The 20,086-nt window shown below is 42.8% G+C and overlaps 2 protein-coding genes across 2 annotated transcripts; one reads left to right on the top strand and one right to left on the bottom strand.

Moving 5' to 3' along the window:
• Window positions 1-1,454: 1,454 nt before the first annotated feature.
• LRRC34 (leucine rich repeat containing 34) lies at window positions 1,455-11,170 on the bottom strand (the record flags this gene model as incomplete). The annotated part of the gene is made up of 10 exons (XM_084292313.1): window positions 1,455-1,658; window positions 1,928-2,054; window positions 3,461-3,616; window positions 3,711-3,865; window positions 5,503-5,598; window positions 7,285-7,413; window positions 8,942-9,025; window positions 9,790-9,854; window positions 10,053-10,177; window positions 11,055-11,170. 10 exons carry the CDS (start codon window positions 11,168-11,170, stop codon window positions 1,455-1,457), a joined length of 1,257 nt encoding a protein of 418 aa, XP_084148439.1.
• Window positions 11,171-13,039: 1,869 nt separating this feature from the next.
• On the top strand, window positions 13,040-17,082 carry LRRIQ4 (leucine rich repeats and IQ motif containing 4; the record flags this gene model as incomplete). Its single annotated transcript, XM_084292376.1, has 5 exons — window positions 13,040-14,191; window positions 15,044-15,217; window positions 15,540-15,678; window positions 16,266-16,522; window positions 17,023-17,082. The coding sequence occupies 5 exons, from the start codon at window positions 13,040-13,042 to the stop codon at window positions 17,080-17,082; spliced, it is 1,782 nt and encodes a 593-aa protein (XP_084148502.1).
• Window positions 17,083-20,086: the final 3,004 nt, after the last annotated feature.

The raw sequence follows: 20,086 nt of genomic DNA, 5'->3' as shown, positions 1-20,086 counted from the left end.
AGTCCTCTGCTGACACTAAGCAATTTTTGGACCAACAAAGCCCAGCTAATTTATGTTCTAAATATTAAAACAAACAACAAATAGCTACCGATACCACCTCAGTTGTTTCAGATTGATAAACCGTATCCATACACCTCTCTGTTTCTACACTACCACTGTGGTAATACACATCACTGCTTTTTAAGTACACTGTTGAAATTACTTCCCTATCTTTTTCTTTTCACTTCCATTTTACAGGTCTTTTGCCTGTGTGCACATGAGTTTACGGATTATTTTGTTACCTACAGTTCACATTAGTTTGTGTGATTTTTTATTTTTTTTTTTAAATCAGGCACATTTAGATCTGCAGAAAATTGCATTTGTGAAAACCTTTGAGCAACCCTGTCATATTTGGGTCATTTTTTGGTTTAGACTTGACAAGATTTGTGCTCCTACAGGTATAAGCAGAATGGATGGAAAAAGGAAACAATCTGAGTGATTCCCAAACTTTTAAGCAGCTTGTATCCAAAGCATTAAACAAATTTTAACTACCTTTATATGCATATGTTGTGTTATTTATATGTCAGAATTGCCACAGCTATAATGAGGGAAGTGCTTTCAGTTTAAGAGACAGGAAGAAATAACACCAAGTTCAGTGGTGTTTTTCATTTGGAAGTTAAGAACTACATACAGCAAGTTAATCAAAATGCCATTTATATATCTGTGAACTAGGTTTACTAGCTTTTAAATTCATGCATTCTTGTGGCTAAGAGCTTAAATACACTTAACTTGGTTTAAAAAAAAAGTACTCCTGGATAAAGAACACAAGCATGCCATTTTTAAGTAAAAGGAGAGCGTACAGAGCAGTGGCAACAACTGCATTTACTCCAGCCTCTTTTAGCTTCAATAGGAATCTTGTTCTACCACATATCTGATTTGCTCTCAAGCAAAGCTGCTGCCCAGAGGCAGTCCTAGGTGGAAGCTTTTATCAGTTCTGTCTGCCTGGCTGGCCTCCAGCCTGCAGAGACAAAACAACACAACCTGCAGGCTCTGCCTGCTACAGGGAAGCCTGACTGCAGCCCAGGAAGGGCAATGGAACTACATCTAACTACAGTAAGGCAAGGGAAGCATGGAATCACAGAACCATTAAGGTTGGAAAAGACCTCCAACCATCCCCCTACCACCAGTATCACCCACGAAGCAATGTCCCTACAGGAGATGCATGCGCAACAGAAATGACTAGCAGAATTAATGCATTTTCATATTAATAGGCTTTTAATAGATTGGGCACTATTTAGTAACAAATTTTATGGCTACTGGTTCAACATGTCATCTCTAATACCACTTCCAAGTGTTTCTAGACTCCTAGACTAGATACCCTGAAGAAACAACCTGCAGTAAGTATGATGTCATCCATTTCACTAGAAGCCAGGTGGAAAAACTTGAAGCATTTATGGCTTCAGGCTATTCCTACCTTACAAGTATTCCGAAACAGCTCCAACTGCCAGGCTGGCGTTAGCAGCTTTGTTCATTACCTCCCCATAACTGGGTGTCCAGTAGTAATGCTTCTTCAGGCCATGGGAGAGCTCTGCAAGGTAAATGTGCCCATCCACTTCATAGGGTTCCACATCTGTACAATCAGGTTTCAAGCGGCCAGTCTGAATTAATTCTGAAAATGCCTGTCATTAATAAAAACAAAAATCTGACATATAATACAATACTTTGGCTGCAAGGAAGGATCTAGAAAACATAACACAATAGGCAAGTACTTGGTCATTTCAGTATGCTGATGACAGGTGACTTGCTACAGTAGCACCATAATATAAGTATTTTTTTAAGAAGTAAATCAAGCATCTTGTTCACTAAGTGCTGTGGTCTTCCAGTGACTGTGAAAACCAGTTTAGAAAAAAAAGAAAACCCTCAGAAGGGTTCAGAAGTAAACACTTACCATACAGGTGGCGTCATCAAGTTTGTTCCCCCAGATATAAATGTAGGAAAGTTCCATGTTTGTTTTCATTGCTTGTGAAAGAGCTACGAGCCCTTCACCACCTATATTGTTGCTTACTACTGATAACCTAATAAACAGAGAAAATAGTTATGCAAAGGTGCCACACCACTCCATTCCCATATCTTAGTTAAAAATATTTTTTTACTGAGTTATATTATTATAGATTTTATATAGTTATATGGGTATCGAAATTGTATACTTGATATTAATAAAATGCAGTGAGATATGTGAGATATTTGTATTAGGTCCAGTCCTATTATAAAACCTTCTTCAGGTTGCTAGAGGCAGCTTGGGCCATGGAATTGTGCTATTTCTCAAGGCACTTCTGTGACTCGCGCAGCCAGGTTGCTCACTTCAGTTCTCCAGCATCAGTGACTTATTGTGCGGTGGCCACATCTCATCTGTAGTCTGCTTTGAAGCCCAGGCCTTGGCACAGAGCCAGGCTAAGCTTTGATCTTTGCGGACTGGCAGTTATTTTTATGTTAGCGAACCTGGAAGGCTTTCAGAGGCACCTAGCAGCCACCACCTCCTCAGTCTGCTACTTAAAACTAATGGCTTCAGGTAACACCTTTGATCAGCTTTTACATCCTGCCGGCAAGGTTTAATGCGGGCTACAAAATACACCCTGATGGAGAGATTACAGCTCTTTTGGGTTCACCCGGAAGCTAACTTCAACAGAGGATTTTCTTATCTGTTGAAGATCAGAATCAACAAATATAGAGCCTTATCCCTGCACGGAATCTGATTATCTTAAAATTCTGAAGCCCTACAGATGCTGTTGTGTTTACGCTTGCACACCACAGGGACCTATGCAAGAAGAACAAAGCAGATCCCATAGCCTCCCTCATCTCCTCACAATGACTAGAAGCTGTGAATCACATGAAGGATGATGAGACCCTCTACAAAACCCATCTAAGCTTCAACCCAAAACCAAAGATAGAAGAAAAGCATGTATCAGGCTATGCAGCAATGGATCCAAGATGAACAAAACAAGTACAGGCACAGAAGGCAAACATGAAGTGTCAGCACTTTGGCCTGCATGGCATTTCTTGGCCTGGCATTTTACTCCTATCATTTATGTGAAGCTACAGGGGGCTGCATTCAGTTATCCAAACACAAGCCTCTCGTGCCATGTAGGACACATCAGTATGCCCTGCCCAGCCTCCAGCTGCAGGTCTCCAAAAGAACCCGTGTGGCTTCCCTGCAGCATCCTACAGATCTCTCACAGGCCTCAGGGCACCTCAAATGGCCAGGACACCTATGCTTAGGCAAATGAATCCCACACAATCTGGTGCTCACATTTTTTCCTTCTCAGCTGGACTAAAAGATTTGGAACTTCCTGACTTTTCTGTTTTGACTGGTAGCATAAAAACACAAAATTTTCCTGTCAGTTCAGCCACTGCAAAGACTGAGCTCCTTTTACCCTGAGTGGTTATGCCTGCAGCCCCTGGGGGAAGTTACGTGAATACTAACGCCTGAAGAGTCCTGTTGTGCAAAGCCAAAGCTTCACTCAAGTAGATGGCTCCGTCATCTTCTATTCGGTTTGAGTTAAGATCTAGTATTTCCAGGGTTTGGTTCCGTTTTAGTAGTTCTCCCAAAAATTTCACATCATCACGAGTTATCTTATTACTGAAAGAGATTATGCATATATATTTTTTTAAAAGAACACTAAGAAAATGAGTGTCTAATGTTAATCAAGGTTATGTCACATAGTAACTCTTACCAGCTAAGATCAAGGTATCTCAGACTGCAGTTTTCATACAATGCCTCACACAGCCGCTCTACACCAAAGCTTTTAATTTCGTGCTTGCACAAATGTAGTTCCACAAGAGAAGAGTTATTTTTCAACATTGAAGCTATGTGGACTGTGGTCTCTTCCTAGAAGTACACACCAAGTTTTATTAAACTCTATTTTAGAATAAGATATGGTCTTGCTTCAGTAAGAGAGATGCACAACAGCAAAACTTTTTCATCAGTAGCATTCTATTTTGTATATTACAACTTCATATTGAAAATAGCAAGGAAACAATGTATTATAAGAACTCAAAAAAGATGAAAAAATAACAAAAAGTATTTGCAGACTTACAGTACTATATACATCCCTACAACTATAATGATTCAAACATTGATGCCCCTGATATCTGATCAATTTCCCTCCCAGACACTGCTTTTAAAAAACTATGTTTGAGTCAGCCCTCGCTAACATCAACAACATTTTGTCATGACACTCTTATTTCATGGAAAGAGACAGAATTGCTGAGGGGAAAGATAAGCCCTGTCACTGTAAGGCACAGTAAATTCATTTTGAAATTGTCACGTTTAGTTACAAAAGCAACCAAGTGAAATCTCTGAGTCAAAAATAAGGGAGCAATCCAGAGGCCTCAGAAGATGATGGGGTTGAAGGTTGGAACAATGGCAAATAGGAACTCTCACAGATGCAGACTAGGCCTTTACTTTCAATACCAGTAGTTTAAATTTATTTGTAAGTATGTACTTAAGCAGATCAAACCCCTTACCCTCCCCTACTTCTTAGTAGAAAAGAAATAACTATAATTTGTTCAAACTTTTAAAGTCACCTTTGGGATATGGAAAGATCTGGCTCTCGTGACAGTTTAGTTACATTATCTTGCCATCAGGAAAATGGGATACACATCACAGGCACCTGAAAACTGCTGCCAGCCTGGCAGAACCAGCTCTGTGGCCAAGACTTAGCAGGACCAGCAGCCATTCACAGCAGTTGCATGCCTGCAGGTGAAAGCCTACAAGGATGCAACAGAAGCCGCATGCCTGCAGGTGAAAGCCCACACCTCTGCGCCCAAGTACCCATCCAGTGGCCTGTGGTGCTGCCCCCAGCAAACACAGCCTTACTGATTCTCTTTTCCGCACCCAATTGTTTTGGCAGGTCTGTGTCTTTGTTTTGGATCGCAGATGCATCGTAGGTTTTACATTGAGGTTCATTCACTTGTTAAATTCAAGCTTCAAGTTCACATAGTGAAACAACGAAACCACACAGCACAGTGAATGTGGCATATTGTTAAAGTATGCCTTTCTTCCTTAGGCTGCAGCCTCTGGCAATTGCCCATGTATCACACTGCTCAGATAAAAAGCAGCCTTTTGTTCTTCCCCTTAGATTCTGCTAAACAGCTTTTATCTCTTCGGTTTGCTGAATGATGCATAAAACTCCCCATGCGCTGGCAGCAGAAGGAATACCCAGTTCCGTAGTACCGAGTCATCTCCATCAGCCCTTTGTTTAACAAAGGCGTACGTACCAAGAAAGACATTTAAGATGAAAAAAAATTAGCCTCCTAGTTAAACAAGGGTGGCTTGTGAGGGCACAAAACTTGTGGCAGAAGAAAATAATAATGAAAATCTACATGCATTTTTTTTTTTTTAATTATTATGTCACTTTGTAAGAAAACCCAGAGTCCTGTAGTCTAGATTTCCATAAATACATCAGCATTGACTTTACTTATGCTTCTCTCTGACTGAGCTGGCACTGCAGTCTACCAACATACCTCTTGGCTGTATAGTAAAGGACGATTTAGGTTTATTGCTTTGACTGATTTGTTCTGAGTCAGGGCTGTTGCTATTGCTATCAGACACTGCGTACCCTGCAAATGGAAAAACAAAACAAAACAAAACAAACAACCTTTAGATAAACCTGTCCGATGTATAGATCAAGCTACTACATTACCATGACTTATTAAAATTGATTGTCAGAAGATCAAAAACACCGAATAGGCTCTGCTTGGAAATACTGTTATTTCTGCCTCCCTGTACCTTGGAGAAATGTAAGTGCTGTAGGCGAGTGCTTACAGGCACCGATGCCAACTCCCCGTGGAATAACAGAATGGAATTAAACTAAGAACTACAAATGACCAGGAAATTTGGCAAGTCAGAAAATAAAAAGCAAGAATAACGCATCTCAGCGAGATCTTTGTCTATGTAATTAATCCCATACTTCATTTTTCCCCAATTTATGAAGCAAAATATAGCCTGTGTGTGTGTTCCCCAAGGTCTTCAGTAAAAGTCTTAGCTAACATTTATCCACTAGATAAATGCATGCTAAAAGTGAATTAATGTGGTATAGAGCAGTCAGAGTCTAGAATACAGGCCAATGTGGATTTCTGTATTTCCTTGGTTTGGTCACTACCTCACATTTCTGCTCCTTTCCAATTAGGCTGGTGTACACCTGAAGCTATTTCATTTTAAAACAACTCCGTCAGCTTCCTACCAAGCATAAACATACTAAGTGTTTAAATAAATCTTACTCCAGCAACACTTTCCTTGTTTATGTATTCATAACCTCCACAGTTTCTGGAAGGTATTCATTCCCCCTTCTAGTGTGGGAGCAAATTCTGCAATTCCAGGAAACAAACATAATAAAGTTTTGCTTCTGACCTCCAGGTGACAGCCACAACTGTTACGTTACAGTGCAGCTTACTCTGTATGCCCAACCTACACTTAGCCTGAGAAGTGAGCAGCTTTAACAGGAGGCTGAGAGCAGCCCATCGCAATTTCACTTCTAGCTTGGCCAGAGCATTCTCCTGCCAGCAGGGACACAGCACCAAGTTCTCCTAGGCAGGGAGAAGAACCATGGCCACCTTGCAGCCCCCCTGAGGCTACCTCACAAGGACACACCACCTGGAGGACGTTCACTGCTCCGCTTGCAACCTGCTGCTATAACTCCACAGGTGTTTAAAGCCATCCGTGGTTTTCACTGGCTAGAGCAGGAAGCTCTCTGTGTAGTGCTTTGACCTGTCCCTACCTTCCTGACTTTCCCAGTGCAGTTTGGGGGAGCCTCAGCACCCACCCAGGGGGCAGCAAGTTACCTGAGATCAAATTAGGGGCCTTCCTACTCAATTCAGCACTGCCATGCCTAAATCCTTTATGAGTCGAGCTCTAACAGGAGCAACAGAGCTATGGAAAGGGTGACTTTTGGGCTTTATAGCACTGCACACTTTAGAAGAACCCCCTTCTTCAGCATGGATCACACGGGATTTAGACAGCATAACAAATGAACAACAGAAACAATGCTGGAAAGGTGAACGCCAAGCACCTGAATTCCCAGGGACAGTGACTTGAATATATCACTGGTTGTGACTTCAGGGCTTTATGCAACACACCTTCCCAAGCACAAATTGCATTGTTATACGTTGTGTTACCTCCAGCCACCACAAAATGCAAACTCAATGGCAACAGAGGGCACTTCCTCTAAGCAAGCACTGCAGGATCTTTGTAACACTGACACATACGATGACTTTGGTAACTGCTGATAATTTTACTGGTTTACTTACCAGATCACAGTCTCCAAGATCTAACTTCTCTAAGGTGGAATTAATTTGTAGCATCGAAGCAAAGTACATTCCACCTTGGTTTTCTATTTTGTTTCCAGTCATTCTCAAATATACAAGGGCTTCATTCCTCTAGACAAAAAAAAAATAAAAAATAAAAAATAAAAAATCCTTTTCAAATGAAAAGAATAACACCTGAACAACTGTCCTTTTTCCTGTGAATCCTGCTGGTTGCCACACAGACAAAACATCCCTCTAGAATTCTGCCCAAGTGATAACACTGACTAAGCAGTTGACGCAAGCTTTCCACAGTGGAAGCACATCAAGAGTCTGGAAGCAAAGCTTAATTAACTGAAAACTTGTTTCTCCCAAGTAAGCTCACAAGCTGCACACTCATGAAAATAATCCAGGCAGATATTTCTGCATACATTGGCAAGTGAAATGCAAGTTATACCAAAACTCACTTAAACAAGAATACAATGTGCCTTTAAGAAAGCAGAAGGTTGCTTGTGTTTCTCAGAGGCTTTGAAATCAAAGCCCAGCAAAGACAATCAATTTCAGTAAGACTTTTTTACGCAGTCGAATCAATGCATCAGTCTTTGTAGGACTGCCAGTAGAAAGTTCTGATCAGAGGTTGAGAGAAGTCAGCAGCTCTCCCCCACTTTCCATAGAATTTCAGTGGATACAAAACACCTTTTAAATGGATGAAGTCCTAAGTGCAATGCAGAGCAGTTTTCTATTTTTAATTCCTCAGTATCACTGTACTCTTTACCAGAGGTTATAATTCAGTAAGAGATTACAAAACAAGTAGTTCTGTGAGCAGAAGATATAACGAAACCTGGTTTCATATGGCTTTTACATCTTCCACATGTCCCTGGTCCCCTTTCCCCAAGTGCAGTGCCTCCCTACAGCATCTCCTTCCTTTTTCCTCTCCCTTCACCCATGGGGAGTCCAGATCAGGTCCTGCCACCTGCCTGCAGGACAAGCTCAGCAAATGCTGCTGTGGGGCTGCACAAATAGCTTTGGGGGATGCTGGCAAGCCCGATGTTGTACAGCTCTACCGTACAACCTTAGTGTTGTGGAGGCCTCCCAGATTTAGCTGAAATTAGTTCAAAGACTATGAAGGAGGAAGAAAGAGCCCATGAGAGTCTTGTTTCATAAACACGAGTCATACATGCAAGCCTCATTTCCTTGAGGAAACCACGTTAAAAACAACTAACATGTTTTTGTGCTGTTGCTGTGAGGCAAAGCTTTGAAAATACGTCTCAGACATCTTGATTTGAGACAAGCATTGACATCAAGGTACGGGCAAACTTAATACAAAAATAATTAAAAAAAAAGCTCAAAGGAAAATATTGATGGCATTATACAACTTGGAGCATAGCATAGCATTTTTCACACAAAAATCCAGAGCGATAGTTGTGATAATTAAGTATTAATGGCAGCACAGCGCAACTTTCTCTTGCGTGAAATCTGATTTCTGAAGGCTGCCTTGGGAAAACAAGCAATCCCTGTGTTACAGCAAAATGCTGAATGGGCTGAAGACAGAGGGCCCTTTCAGCCAACTTTGATGTTGGCAGGACAACTAGTACTGTTCATCAAAAGCAAGAAAATATCAAACTGGATGCCAGCATCTAAAATCTCTCAGACTAATACTCACATGGAGGGCTTTTGCTATCAGCTCTGCTCCACTTGTGCCAATATCATTAAACATCAGGTTAAGGTACTGCAGAGTTGAGTTTTCCTTAGGAACAAATACAGCAGAAAGCAATGAGACTTCTTCTCTAGAGCATGCCTGAATTTTTCAAAAAAGGAGATGTGTCATACACATACCTACAACCTCCATCCTGCACTTTATAGACAGAACCTGATTTGGAGAAGTGGTTTGAGAATGCCAAAGTACATCAAATGAGGGAAAGAGAAAAACATGCAGTGTGTAAATCCTCATGGGGCTTACAATAGCCACCTAGGAACCCATATGACCAAACAAGACAGGTGGTTAAGCTCACATGTAGAACTCCAGGTAATTTGTGAACTTGAAGGCACTCCCCTGAGCTCTAGAAATACAGTCACAGAGTGGAAACTCACCACTTTCAGTCTGTATTTCAAGTGTTAACAATGACAGAAAGGAAGCGTTAAAGGTTCCTATGTTTAGAACCACAGAAAGGCTAATAGAAAGGATAAAGTATCCAAAAAAAGGGCCCTGGCACACTTGACACTACCATTACATCCTTTGTTTAACTGAATGTAAGTTTAAAAGCCTTCTGGTTTATTCCACCATTCCTTTTTCACAACACCCTAGATAAATATCAAAACTCTTTTGCTCTCAGAAATTAAAAATCTCCCCCAGAGAATGCAATCTGAGATTCTAGTGGGATGGATTTGGATACAAAAATCAAAATCAGAGGAATTCTGCCAAACCAATGCATTCTTGTCTCAAATACATCACAGAAATATTAACATAGCCAAATAAATCATATTGCTGAAACATAAACATCATTTTGGCACCTGGAGGAGTGTTGCCATGTGCTTTGCTCCAACATCAGTCAATACATTATACCTAAGATCCAAACCTGAAAAAGATGAAGAATGAGACAAATGTATACCTACAATTAATTGATCTATGAACAAAAAGAAACAAAGATGAACTAAGGCTGAAATCAAGACTGCTTATGTTTTATATTTCTTATTTTTTTATATGATGTTTAGCTGCCCATTGATGTTGAACCACCACGATATTAGCACATCAAACACAGAAAGAAAAAACTCACCTGTGACAAATATAGAGCTGTTCAAGACAAAGGCAAGAACTTGAAGATCTTCATCTGTAACTCTCTGCACAGGCACTAAATGATTATTTCCAGCTATTTTTAATGTGATCCCTTTTATCTGTTTCCTGTAACACAAAAACATAAGAACGTCAGGAGAAAGAAAGTGATACAGAAAAACGTGTTCTCCCTCCATATAAGAAGTGTATCTACGTGCGACCTCACTGGTGCTCTTGCTGCTATAGCTAACTGTGGTAGTACCATAACAGACAGTATGATTCACCCTGTACCTAAGCTCTATCCATTTTGATACTCTCAAGACACAGCATAGCTGTAAGACCACACATACACAGAGAGCAGGAAACAGCAAGATAAGGAGAGGGCAGATGAAAATAAAGAAGCTGTCCTGGAGCTTACCTTATCATCTCCTTGCTACCTTTCTTTTATCTACTCTATCCCACTCCCAAAATAAAAAGCTAACACAAACCACTACTTTACCCTGTCTTCTCTTGGGTTCTCTCTCTAAATGAGAATTAATCCTGCTCCTAGGAGCACCCATGAAAGGAAGCCCTATTTTGCCATGCAAGGAGAGACAGTTTGGGTGGTTAATACCTTGTCAGGACTCAGAGACAGTTCAGGAAAGCATTACCAGCTGGAAGCTAACTGGATGCAGCTGAGGCTTTTTAAACAGGAGCAAGGCACAACGGAGTTAGAATGACTACAGACACTGGGCTTGGCTTCTTTAAGGGATGTAAAGTCACCATTCTGTACCTTTTTCACCTTTGATACTACTGCTTGTAAAGCTGTCCAGAAGCGATATACAGCTACAAACTTCTGAAATATGATTTCAAGATGAGTCAACCCAAAACTTCTGCAGTAAATGCTAAGCGTGATCTGTGTTTAAGCCTGAAACTGCATAAACTTTCTCACTGTTCAATTCCTTGTCCCGCTTCTTGTTTAAGGAGTTCAGAAGAATCTGAAAAATGCTGTTTGTTATTTCCTTACATGTTATCACTTTTATCAGCTTCTTGAAGCACATGAGCAATGAAAGGGTTTTCAGGTTGGCTCAGGTTTTGGCAAGCCTGCAAATACTGCTGGTGAAGGTCTGGAAGAACTGACATGACAGTGCTTGAAAACAAAACAAACTGTTATTGCATCGTTACAGCAGCCTAGCAACATCTCCATGGACGCAAGTTCTGTTGTGCTGGGAGATATATAACAATAAAAATGGGCTTGGGCTGAAAAGGGTTACCATTATTCAAATGTTATACAGGAATAACAGATAGATACAGAGGGAGGGGGGAAAAAAAGGAAAAAAAATGTGGAATTGTGTATATATTCCTGATCTGCCACCACAGAGGATCTGAGCCTTTAGACATAATATTCATATAGATAGATCCATTCTCCTTGTAAAAAGGACTGTTCCCTGCAGTTTGTGATTAAATCTAATCCACCATGTTGCAGTTACCTGAGACAATCAGCCCAAAAGAGGACTGAAGGTGGGAAGCTTTGGGAGGAGTCTCAGCCTCAGTGAGAGCAGCAAAGCTGCAAGGCCCGGAGCAAACTGCCCTCCTGCCCCCAGTGTCTTGGGATCTGGATACAAAAGCTGCAGCTTTGAAAGGGGCCTGGGGTGCATGTGGCAGCTACAGGAGGCACCTTTCGGCTCGGGTGTGCCACCTGAACAGCAGGCTCACACCGAGCACCACAGCAAGCACATCCCCATGGCCGCTGCTTCCCAGGGCCTGCCATTGCTCCCGGCTCCTCAGCACCCTCCCCGTGCACACCCGTACCGTGGGCTGGGCCCGTTACCACACAGCCGATATCCAAGGGAGCGTCCGTGCCTGCTTTTCGGGGGGCAGCCTCAGCCTGACCATGGGTGAGAGGCGCAGGAGGAGGCAACAGCCCCCGGTGTCCCCTCAGGGCTCTGGCAGCAGTCCCAGCCACGCAGGGAGAGGTCTGAAGGCCGGGCAGAGGCAGCGTCACCGTCACACACTGCCCGTCACACCAGGCTCGCTTAGTCCCAGAATATGTTAGTCAGTGGCATGCCTGTGTAGCTCTGAGGAGCCTTGGCACGAGTTAGCGTAGCTATGGGGATTAGCAGTTACTTGGGAGGTGCCCCAGCCCCTCCTTTTCACTGAGGGGATCCTTCCTCTGACCCCCATAAAACCCAGGGCTGGGCTGGGATCACGCTCTCTCCTCACCACACAAGATGCAGGGCTCACTCCAGAATGCTGAATTCAGAGCTAATAAAAAAGAAAATGCCCTTATACAATGGCTGTGTGAAACTGCAGAGCTTAGCATGGGTCTCCCCCACCTCGTTGTTTCAGTTCTTTCTCCTTGTTCTGGTGACCTGGGGAAAGCACCTGGGGGAACATGAAGGCCTCAGGTAGGAGGTGACTGATGGCTGCCTCCTGACTTCAGCCTTTCCCTCCTCTCTTTCAGCTTGTCTTAAATGTCAGCCAAAAGGTGTCCTCCACCCACTCCTGTCGACACAGCCAGGTGGTTGCTCCTTTCAACCACCTTACTCTTTCACAGTCCAAATACTGCAATTTAAAGGTTATCAGATATCAGGCTTACCGGTGTCTCTCCAGCTCAGAAACTGCCGAGTGTTATAAAAGAAGGTACCACCTTTTTATAGGAAGGCTCTTGTCAGCTTTACAGTCAGCATAGCTAAAGACAGAACTCAGCACTTTTAAATTAAGAACCAAGGAAGATGCTTCCTCCAGCCCCACTGACTTCACAAAGGTCACCCTCTGATCCCCCTGTTGGGGCACGTCGGGACGCTGGGTTCCAAGTCACAGTCCTGCTGTACACACATCCCCTCCATGTCAAGGAATGTAAGCAGGTTTTTTTTTTGAGTGGTACAGCCATGATCAGAACCTGTCCCTAAATGCTAAATTCTTCCAGTCTTTATTTAGTGCAAGAAGGTGTTTGAGTACTGCTGATTTTTTTTTTTTTTTCTCTTCTGAAATTAAAAATAAGGAGCACAGATGGTTGAGTCTCAGGAGAACGTGGATGCCAGCACAAGGGACATTCATTACCCTAAAGATGAACCTGTCTGCTCTGAGGATGACCTTGTTCAGACTGCACAAGAAATAACAGAGAATGAAGCTCCGGACAACGAAGCTCCAGAGAACGAAGCTCTGGAGAACAAAGCTCCGGAGAACGAAGCTCTTTTTCCCCCATACATCACAGACAGGATATTTTTTATTGATTTGTCCAATAAGCAACTGCAAACCATTTCACCAGAGGTCTTCAGTCTAGAGTGTCTGGAGGAGCTGCACGTAGAAAAGAACCTAATTGTGAGCATCCCCAAAGCCATAAATCGCCTGAGGAACATGAAGGTTCTCTACTTGAATCAGAATCACATACAGGACATATGCGAAGAACTGGGGGAGCTGAAACATCTTCTGAGCTTAGATTTAAGTAACAATCCCCTCTCTTACAGTTCACTGCTGGTTATCAGCAACTTGCAGTCCCTTCGTAAGCTCAGGCTCTACAAAACAAACTTGCAGGAAATCCCAGTGCAGATCTGCAACTACCTCCACCATGTTGAACTGCTTGGCCTTTCTGATAACAAACTACAGAGTCTGCCTAAAGAAATAGCGAACCTGACAAAACTCAAGGAAATTTACCTCAAAAAAAATAGATTCAAAATTTTCCCTGTTGAGGTTTGTCAGATTGCTAACTTAGAAATAATAGATCTGGAAGAAAATCTAATCCGTCTCATCCCACGAGAGGTAGGTTTGTTGACAAACTTAGTTAAGCTATTTTTAGCTTTTAATAAGTTATCCTCCATTCCTCCTACACTGCAACACTGCCAGAAGTTGGCTGTGCTGGATCTGTCTTGCAATCTCCTGCGCAAGCTTCCCCGAGGTTTGAAGAAGCTCACAGAAATGATAGATCTCAAATTGTCTGGTAACAGCCTGAAGAAGTTCCCATACCAGACACGCTTCTGGACATCGCTTTCCCGTGTTTATCTGAGGAACACTGGACTGCACAAAGTACCCATCTCCTTCACCAGATTAACCAGTGTCAGGGTACTAGATCTGAGTGAAAATTGCTTTGATGAAATTCCTAAAGGAATATGCACTATGAAAAGCCTGGAAGTATTGGCTCTGGATGACAATCAAATACAGCAGGTATTTGTTTCTTTGTTTCTGTTTTTATTTTATTGAAAACCCCCCCATTTTGCAAAGTCTAAGTTCTTTGTTTCAGCTGAGTCCCACTTTTCTCTACTAAAGTGAGATGTGTTCCACCTGGCACACACCTGAGCGTAGGGAACTCATTATTTCTGACATCCGAGTATTCAGACAGGGAAAGAGAAGCAAGAACGTAGAAGCACTGACCTTTGTGTGGAATAGTAAAGACGAAATAGTGACTGGAGGGAAGGGACTGCTTCAGGTTTTTTGCATCTTTTTTCTGTGCATATGGGAAAATAAAGATCTGCACTTGTGTAGAACCAAAGCATCACAAACTGAACCAGAGCAGAGGGCAATTTAAAATGGATGTGATATTGTTAACGCCTTTAACATCGTTAACTTTTGCTGTTCGTTTGATAAAGAACAGTTACATACCCTAAATTGTGCTATTATAAGTGTGACATGCTCGTTTTTAGGTCTGAGAATACACCTCCCTTTTTTAAGTAAATGCAACTCCTTTTTCCAAGGAGATTTCCATCAGTACAATTTTCTTCTTAAGGGTTACATTTACAGACGTAGTAATTCATGCAAAAGAATCACTTTAAGAGTTGATCCATTTAATGACTCTCCCCTGCACTGAGCATACAAAAAGAGGTGAAGAAGCAGACAAATGTTTCTGCTAAGAAGAAAATCAACCCCATAAGAAATCTCTACAGCAGAGGAAATAATCAGCAGTAGTGCAGCCCCACAACTTTTTCCTAGAAATTTTCCCCTAAAAGTAAAATCCCTAAGACTACTGCATAAGTGACTTAATGTATTTTTTTTTTTTTTTTTTTTTTGACAACTGTCTAGATACCAGTGGAAATACAAGAATTGACAAATTTAAAATGCCTTAGTCTGGCTGAAAACCAGTTCAGTACCTTTCCAATGGAAATCTTTCTCCTGGAATCATTAGAGAGGTTATACCTGGGACAAAATAAAGGAATTAAATTCACAAGTCTGCCAGGAGACATCATCAAATTGCAGGTAGGAGCAACAGAAGGGGGAAGATCTTTCGCTGCTGTGGCCTGGCACTTTTGTGGACTTCAGCTGCTCCCAAATGCAGGACTGAAAGTTCTCCTAATCTCTTTAGGTACATGGTACAGCATCAGGCCAGGGCTCTTAAAATAGGAATATCAATACTCAGTGTTTAAAACTCATGCACTCTCTCTATCTGGTAGTTATCCCAATAGTGTCTAAGCTTTTAAACCTCACTTCTGCACTTATTGATGTTCTCTGCATATTAATTATAAAGCAAGTTAAGGAAAAATCCTTCAGTTCTGAAAAGTTATATGCATGTATTTTCCAGAATCTGAAAGAACTGTATATGGAGAATAATTATCTGGAATACCTTCCCCCAGAGGTCGGCTCATTGACACACTTGAAAATACTTGACTGTCACAACAACCTCCTTAAGGAGCTCCCAGAGTCTGTATGCCAGATACAAGGTGAAAAATAGTCTTTGTGTTTGTGGCCCTAAGGACACAGATACCAGTAAGCATCCCGGGGTTAGGAGGGAGAGGAGGAACGCAGTGCATTGTGCAGTGCTCGTCCAGTAAAGGGCCAAACTGGACAGAGGCTAAGAGGTGGGAGGGTGAGGGAAGTGCTGTGCCCAAGCCAAGTGGGCAGAAGGTCCTTCCTGGTGACCCTCCCCAACCCCAGGAGCCCAGAGACGGGGTGTCTCCAAGCTCCAAGCAGACCTCAGATGGGAGAAGAGCTGATGGGTCAGCACCAGTGACCCCAGGGCAGTGGTGAGGAACCTGCTTTCTGGGGTCACTCCCCAGCCCAGTCTTCCCAACTTCCCCAGTTCACTAACACTGCCGGTGCACCACTTAGCAGGACTTCTGAAAGCTGGATTTGGCCACCAGCCTGCCAGGTGAAAGTCTTCACCTAGCCAAGTTCGTGCATTGCTAGGAGAGCCCCAGTCCCATCCTTCCACTCTTGGAGAGGCACTTTGAATTTTCAGTATGCAAACTCTTCCCCTACACAGACTGAATTGTTCGGGCCTCACCAATATGCTGTTCACAGGGAACAGCACTGCCTTCCATGTCATTCCTGTTCTTTGTGTTGCAGCTCTCTGCTTTTGTGCATTCAGGTTTGCAGAAACTGCTCCTTCAGGACAATCAGCTGTCCCAGCTGCCCGAGGATTTGGCCAGCCTGCAGCAGCTGGAGGTGGTCCTTGTGAACGGGAACCCTATGAGAGACCCTCCGATCGAAGTGTGCTGTCAGGGGACATCTGCTATCTTGGAGTACTTACAGGAAAAAAAGCATAAAAAAGCCATGGCCCTGAAGGTACCTCTGTTAAGAAAGCAACCGCAAATGCACACACACAGCAGCAGGTTTAGTAATCAGATACTTTGTAGAACAACCTACAGAGCACCTGCACAACATCAAAAACACTTTAAAACATTGTTTGCATCAGCTACTGTGGAGCCATACTTCTAAAACTGGTCATGTTAAGGTAAAACACGGGGAACCACCAGGAAAGAGAGCACTGGGCAGCTGGCAGAAACATAGCAGAAGGTTGTCACTGCCCCACCAGGTCACAGTCAGCAGTACGGCCCTTGCAACTTGAAATGGAGCTTGGGCAGTGACAGGGGAATGGTTACTGCCCCTAAAAACAAGTCAGGTCCTCTAAGTCAAGACACTGTTTACAGACAAATCTAACTGCCACTCTTGTTGACTGTGTTTTGACTGTAGAAAGTTGAAGTTACAGTTGCTGACACATTGAACAAAACATTTTTTTGTGTGAGGGTTATTTTTGTTCATTTATTTCTTTTTTCCCCCCAAAGGAAGAGCAGTTTGTATCACCCAATGGGCCACGGAATGAATTAGCTCAGAAAAAAGTATGAGGCAAGAAGGAAGGAAGGGCAAACACTCAGCCTTTGATTCTTCTGAAACTAAAATTCTTCCTCTCCTTCTGTAGTGTCTGCTATTTCTTCATGAATTAATGTGTTTCTCCCAAACTTCTCTCCTGAACTAAGTGATGGTACTTAAAAATGTGTAGACATAGTCATTTCCCACTCAGAGGGTCTGGAGGACTGCAGTGTTAGTGTCCTCCTTGGTAAGGAATTCCTCTTGAAAAAGTAACACCATAAAAGAAGTCAGGTGGCTGTCAGTCAAGCTGCAAACAATGTGGTTGAATGCAGAATAAGAGTTGCTTTGGAGACCACGGTGTGTCAAGCTTTTTGTATTAAGAATAACCAGCAGTAATACTGCTCCACACAACTGTTTGCTTTTACCCTTTTCCGCAAGGTAACCAGACTGTTCTCTCTTTTTGAGATCAAAAATCTGTGGCAAGGGTTGATGACCAAGAAGGGGATTGGATCTCTGTTGATACTGAAGAGTCTAGCAGACACAAAAAAGGAAAAGAAAGGAAAAGAGAAGGGAAAACAGAAACCTGGGAAAAAGGCAAACACCAAAAAATGATCTTTGTGCAGTAACTGGAACAGAACTTCTCATTTACAAGAAGAGCAAACGTGAGCAGAGATAAGTGAGTAGGAGACAAGCAGTAGTATTAAAGCATTTCAAGCAGTGAGTGTTACAATGAAAACTTTTGTTTTGTTTTGTTTTCTGAGGCTTGTTTTAGTTCTTTTGTCATCATTTGCTCCAGCTGAATCTGGAGATATCAAATCTGCTGAAATATTCTGAGATTTTTCATTCTGAATACATTATCTCAAAGCATAGGGGCAGATGATTAACTGGAAATTAATCTAATCTGCAGGAATCTGGTGCAATGAAGTGTTCATTGTTCTGAATTCCAAAGGATTTTACATCCAATACTGAGAAACCTATTTTCCAGTCAGCGAGGTACATCCTACCTAGAATGAAACATTACTTGTAGCCCTGCATACTAGCAGCTATTTGATGACTTTTGCATTCATAAATTATCAAAATCTTGTTTGGAAATATGGAGCAGGATTCCAGGCAGCCAGAACACACACACTTCCACCACAGTCTGCAGTACCTTGCAAGAGGATAAAGAGCTGTTTTAAAAGCATTTCTACACTTTTGCAATAATGTTCCCTAACATTTTGACACGCTGTAGTTATAGTACCTTGAATGACTGCAAGCTGTCAAATCCTGAGCTTTATAGCTCATCCCTGAGATAGCTTGGTGACAGTTTGCAAAATGCCTGTGTACAACGTGTTTATGTGAAAACAGTGAGCTTGCAGAATGCTGTATTCTGCAGTGATTCTTGCATGCCGAATTTATATGCAAACACACCTCTCCACAGCACTTGCTGGGACTACCAGTGACCTGTCAGACATCCACTATGTCTAGTTTTTACTCGTTGCTCAGTCAGTCACTCTTCGCACCCCTACAGAGTTCCGTCTGCAACATCCATTCAGCGCAGAGCTGAGCTAGGAGCAGCCACGGTGCAGACCCAAACTGCAGGAGCGGGTGGGAGCACAACCCCTGCTTAGTTTCATTGACAGGTCAGACCTTCAGTCCTGCTCTCCCTCCGTGTGCCTGCATTGCCTCAGAGAAAGAGAAGTTGGTGGCACCCTGAAGGAGGTGATAAAGGCAGGGTCACTGAGACTCAGCTCTTCCTAGAGCTCTGCTCCAGGTCGTGCTCTTCTGAGTGCCGTGGCTACATCTGCATCCAGGGTATGGATCTCATTGCTGTTTGGCTCTTGAACCTGTTGATACTGAAATCTCAGTAATATGCTTGCTGGCAGGAGAGAACCGGGGACTTTTAAGTGCAGAAAAGTGGGATTGCTCAGGTTTGGTTTTCCATCCTACTAGGTAACTGATGCTGTTTTGACTGTCTGCAGGTGTCTTAGGAAATTTTTTCACCTTAAGTGAAGGTGAAGAGGCACAGAGAAAAGCGTGATTCAGAGACTGCTGAGGAGGAAAACACTGGAAGAGAGATTTCCAGGAAGACTGGCAGATAGACAGGATAATAGAAGGGATTTAATAAAAGCTTTTTAGTGGTAGAATAGGCACGACAGAATCGTGAAAGAGTGAAGGGCAGAGAAGGGGATCCAAAAAAGCAAGTGGAGAGGTTACTAACAGTGAGTCTGCACTGTGCCCTGGAGCTGTGAATGAGGAACTCAAGTATAGCCCAGCAGTGAGGCCCACCTCAGCCTGAATTAGATGGAGAGGTTCAAGTGAGAGAGGAGAGATTCACAGAGATTCTCAAAGAACAGAAGGATCATTTTCCCAGTTGGACCAAAGGCAGTTTTGACAGGGAAAGTCACAGGAAGACAAGTGATTAAGAGTTTGGGTATGCTGGTGTTAAACAGAGGTGATAGCATTTCCACATGAAAATAATTCTCCTGGCCTGAGTGACTGAAAGACTCCCTCATTAGCCCTGTATAGAATAGGGGCTTTTTGCTTCATTTCCGAGGTTGAACATACCTGCAGCTGATCCTGTTTTGCAGCAATTCCCTACTACCTCTGACCACAGCACTCCGGTTCATCTCACGGTCCTCAGAGCTGGGGGAGCCAAGTGCACTTCTCAGTGAAACTGAAACTGCAATCAGGAAGTCCAGGGAGACCCTCGTGTGAAATCATGGATTAAACGACGAAGGGCTATCAGCACAACATGGTTAGCTGCTGTTATAGCCCTGACCAGGCAGAAGTTGGTGTTGGAAGGGTCGCCCAGGCAGAAAGCTGAATATTGACCTGCCTCTGCATGGGAGGAATTGCTGAGGGGTCCTTGCAAGTTAGGAAAGTGCCAGTGAACGGTCCTGTTGTGCCTCTCCTCCAGGAGACTGCTGCAGCATGTAGACATACTCAGGGCTAATTGAGCAGTACTTTATCCCTCAAGCTGCCTCAGGATTTCTCTAAGACTCCTCACTCAGTGGGCAGATCCAATATCTTTACTTCCTAAAATACCTTACCAATGAA

This window comes from Netta rufina (genome assembly GCF_964035555.1).
Source record: "Netta rufina genome assembly, chromosome: 9".
In the NCBI taxonomy this organism is placed as follows: domain Eukaryota; kingdom Metazoa; phylum Chordata; class Aves; order Anseriformes; family Anatidae; genus Netta; species Netta rufina.
Note: the sequence above shows the minus strand (reverse complement) of the source record. Positions and strands in the feature narration are given on the sequence as shown.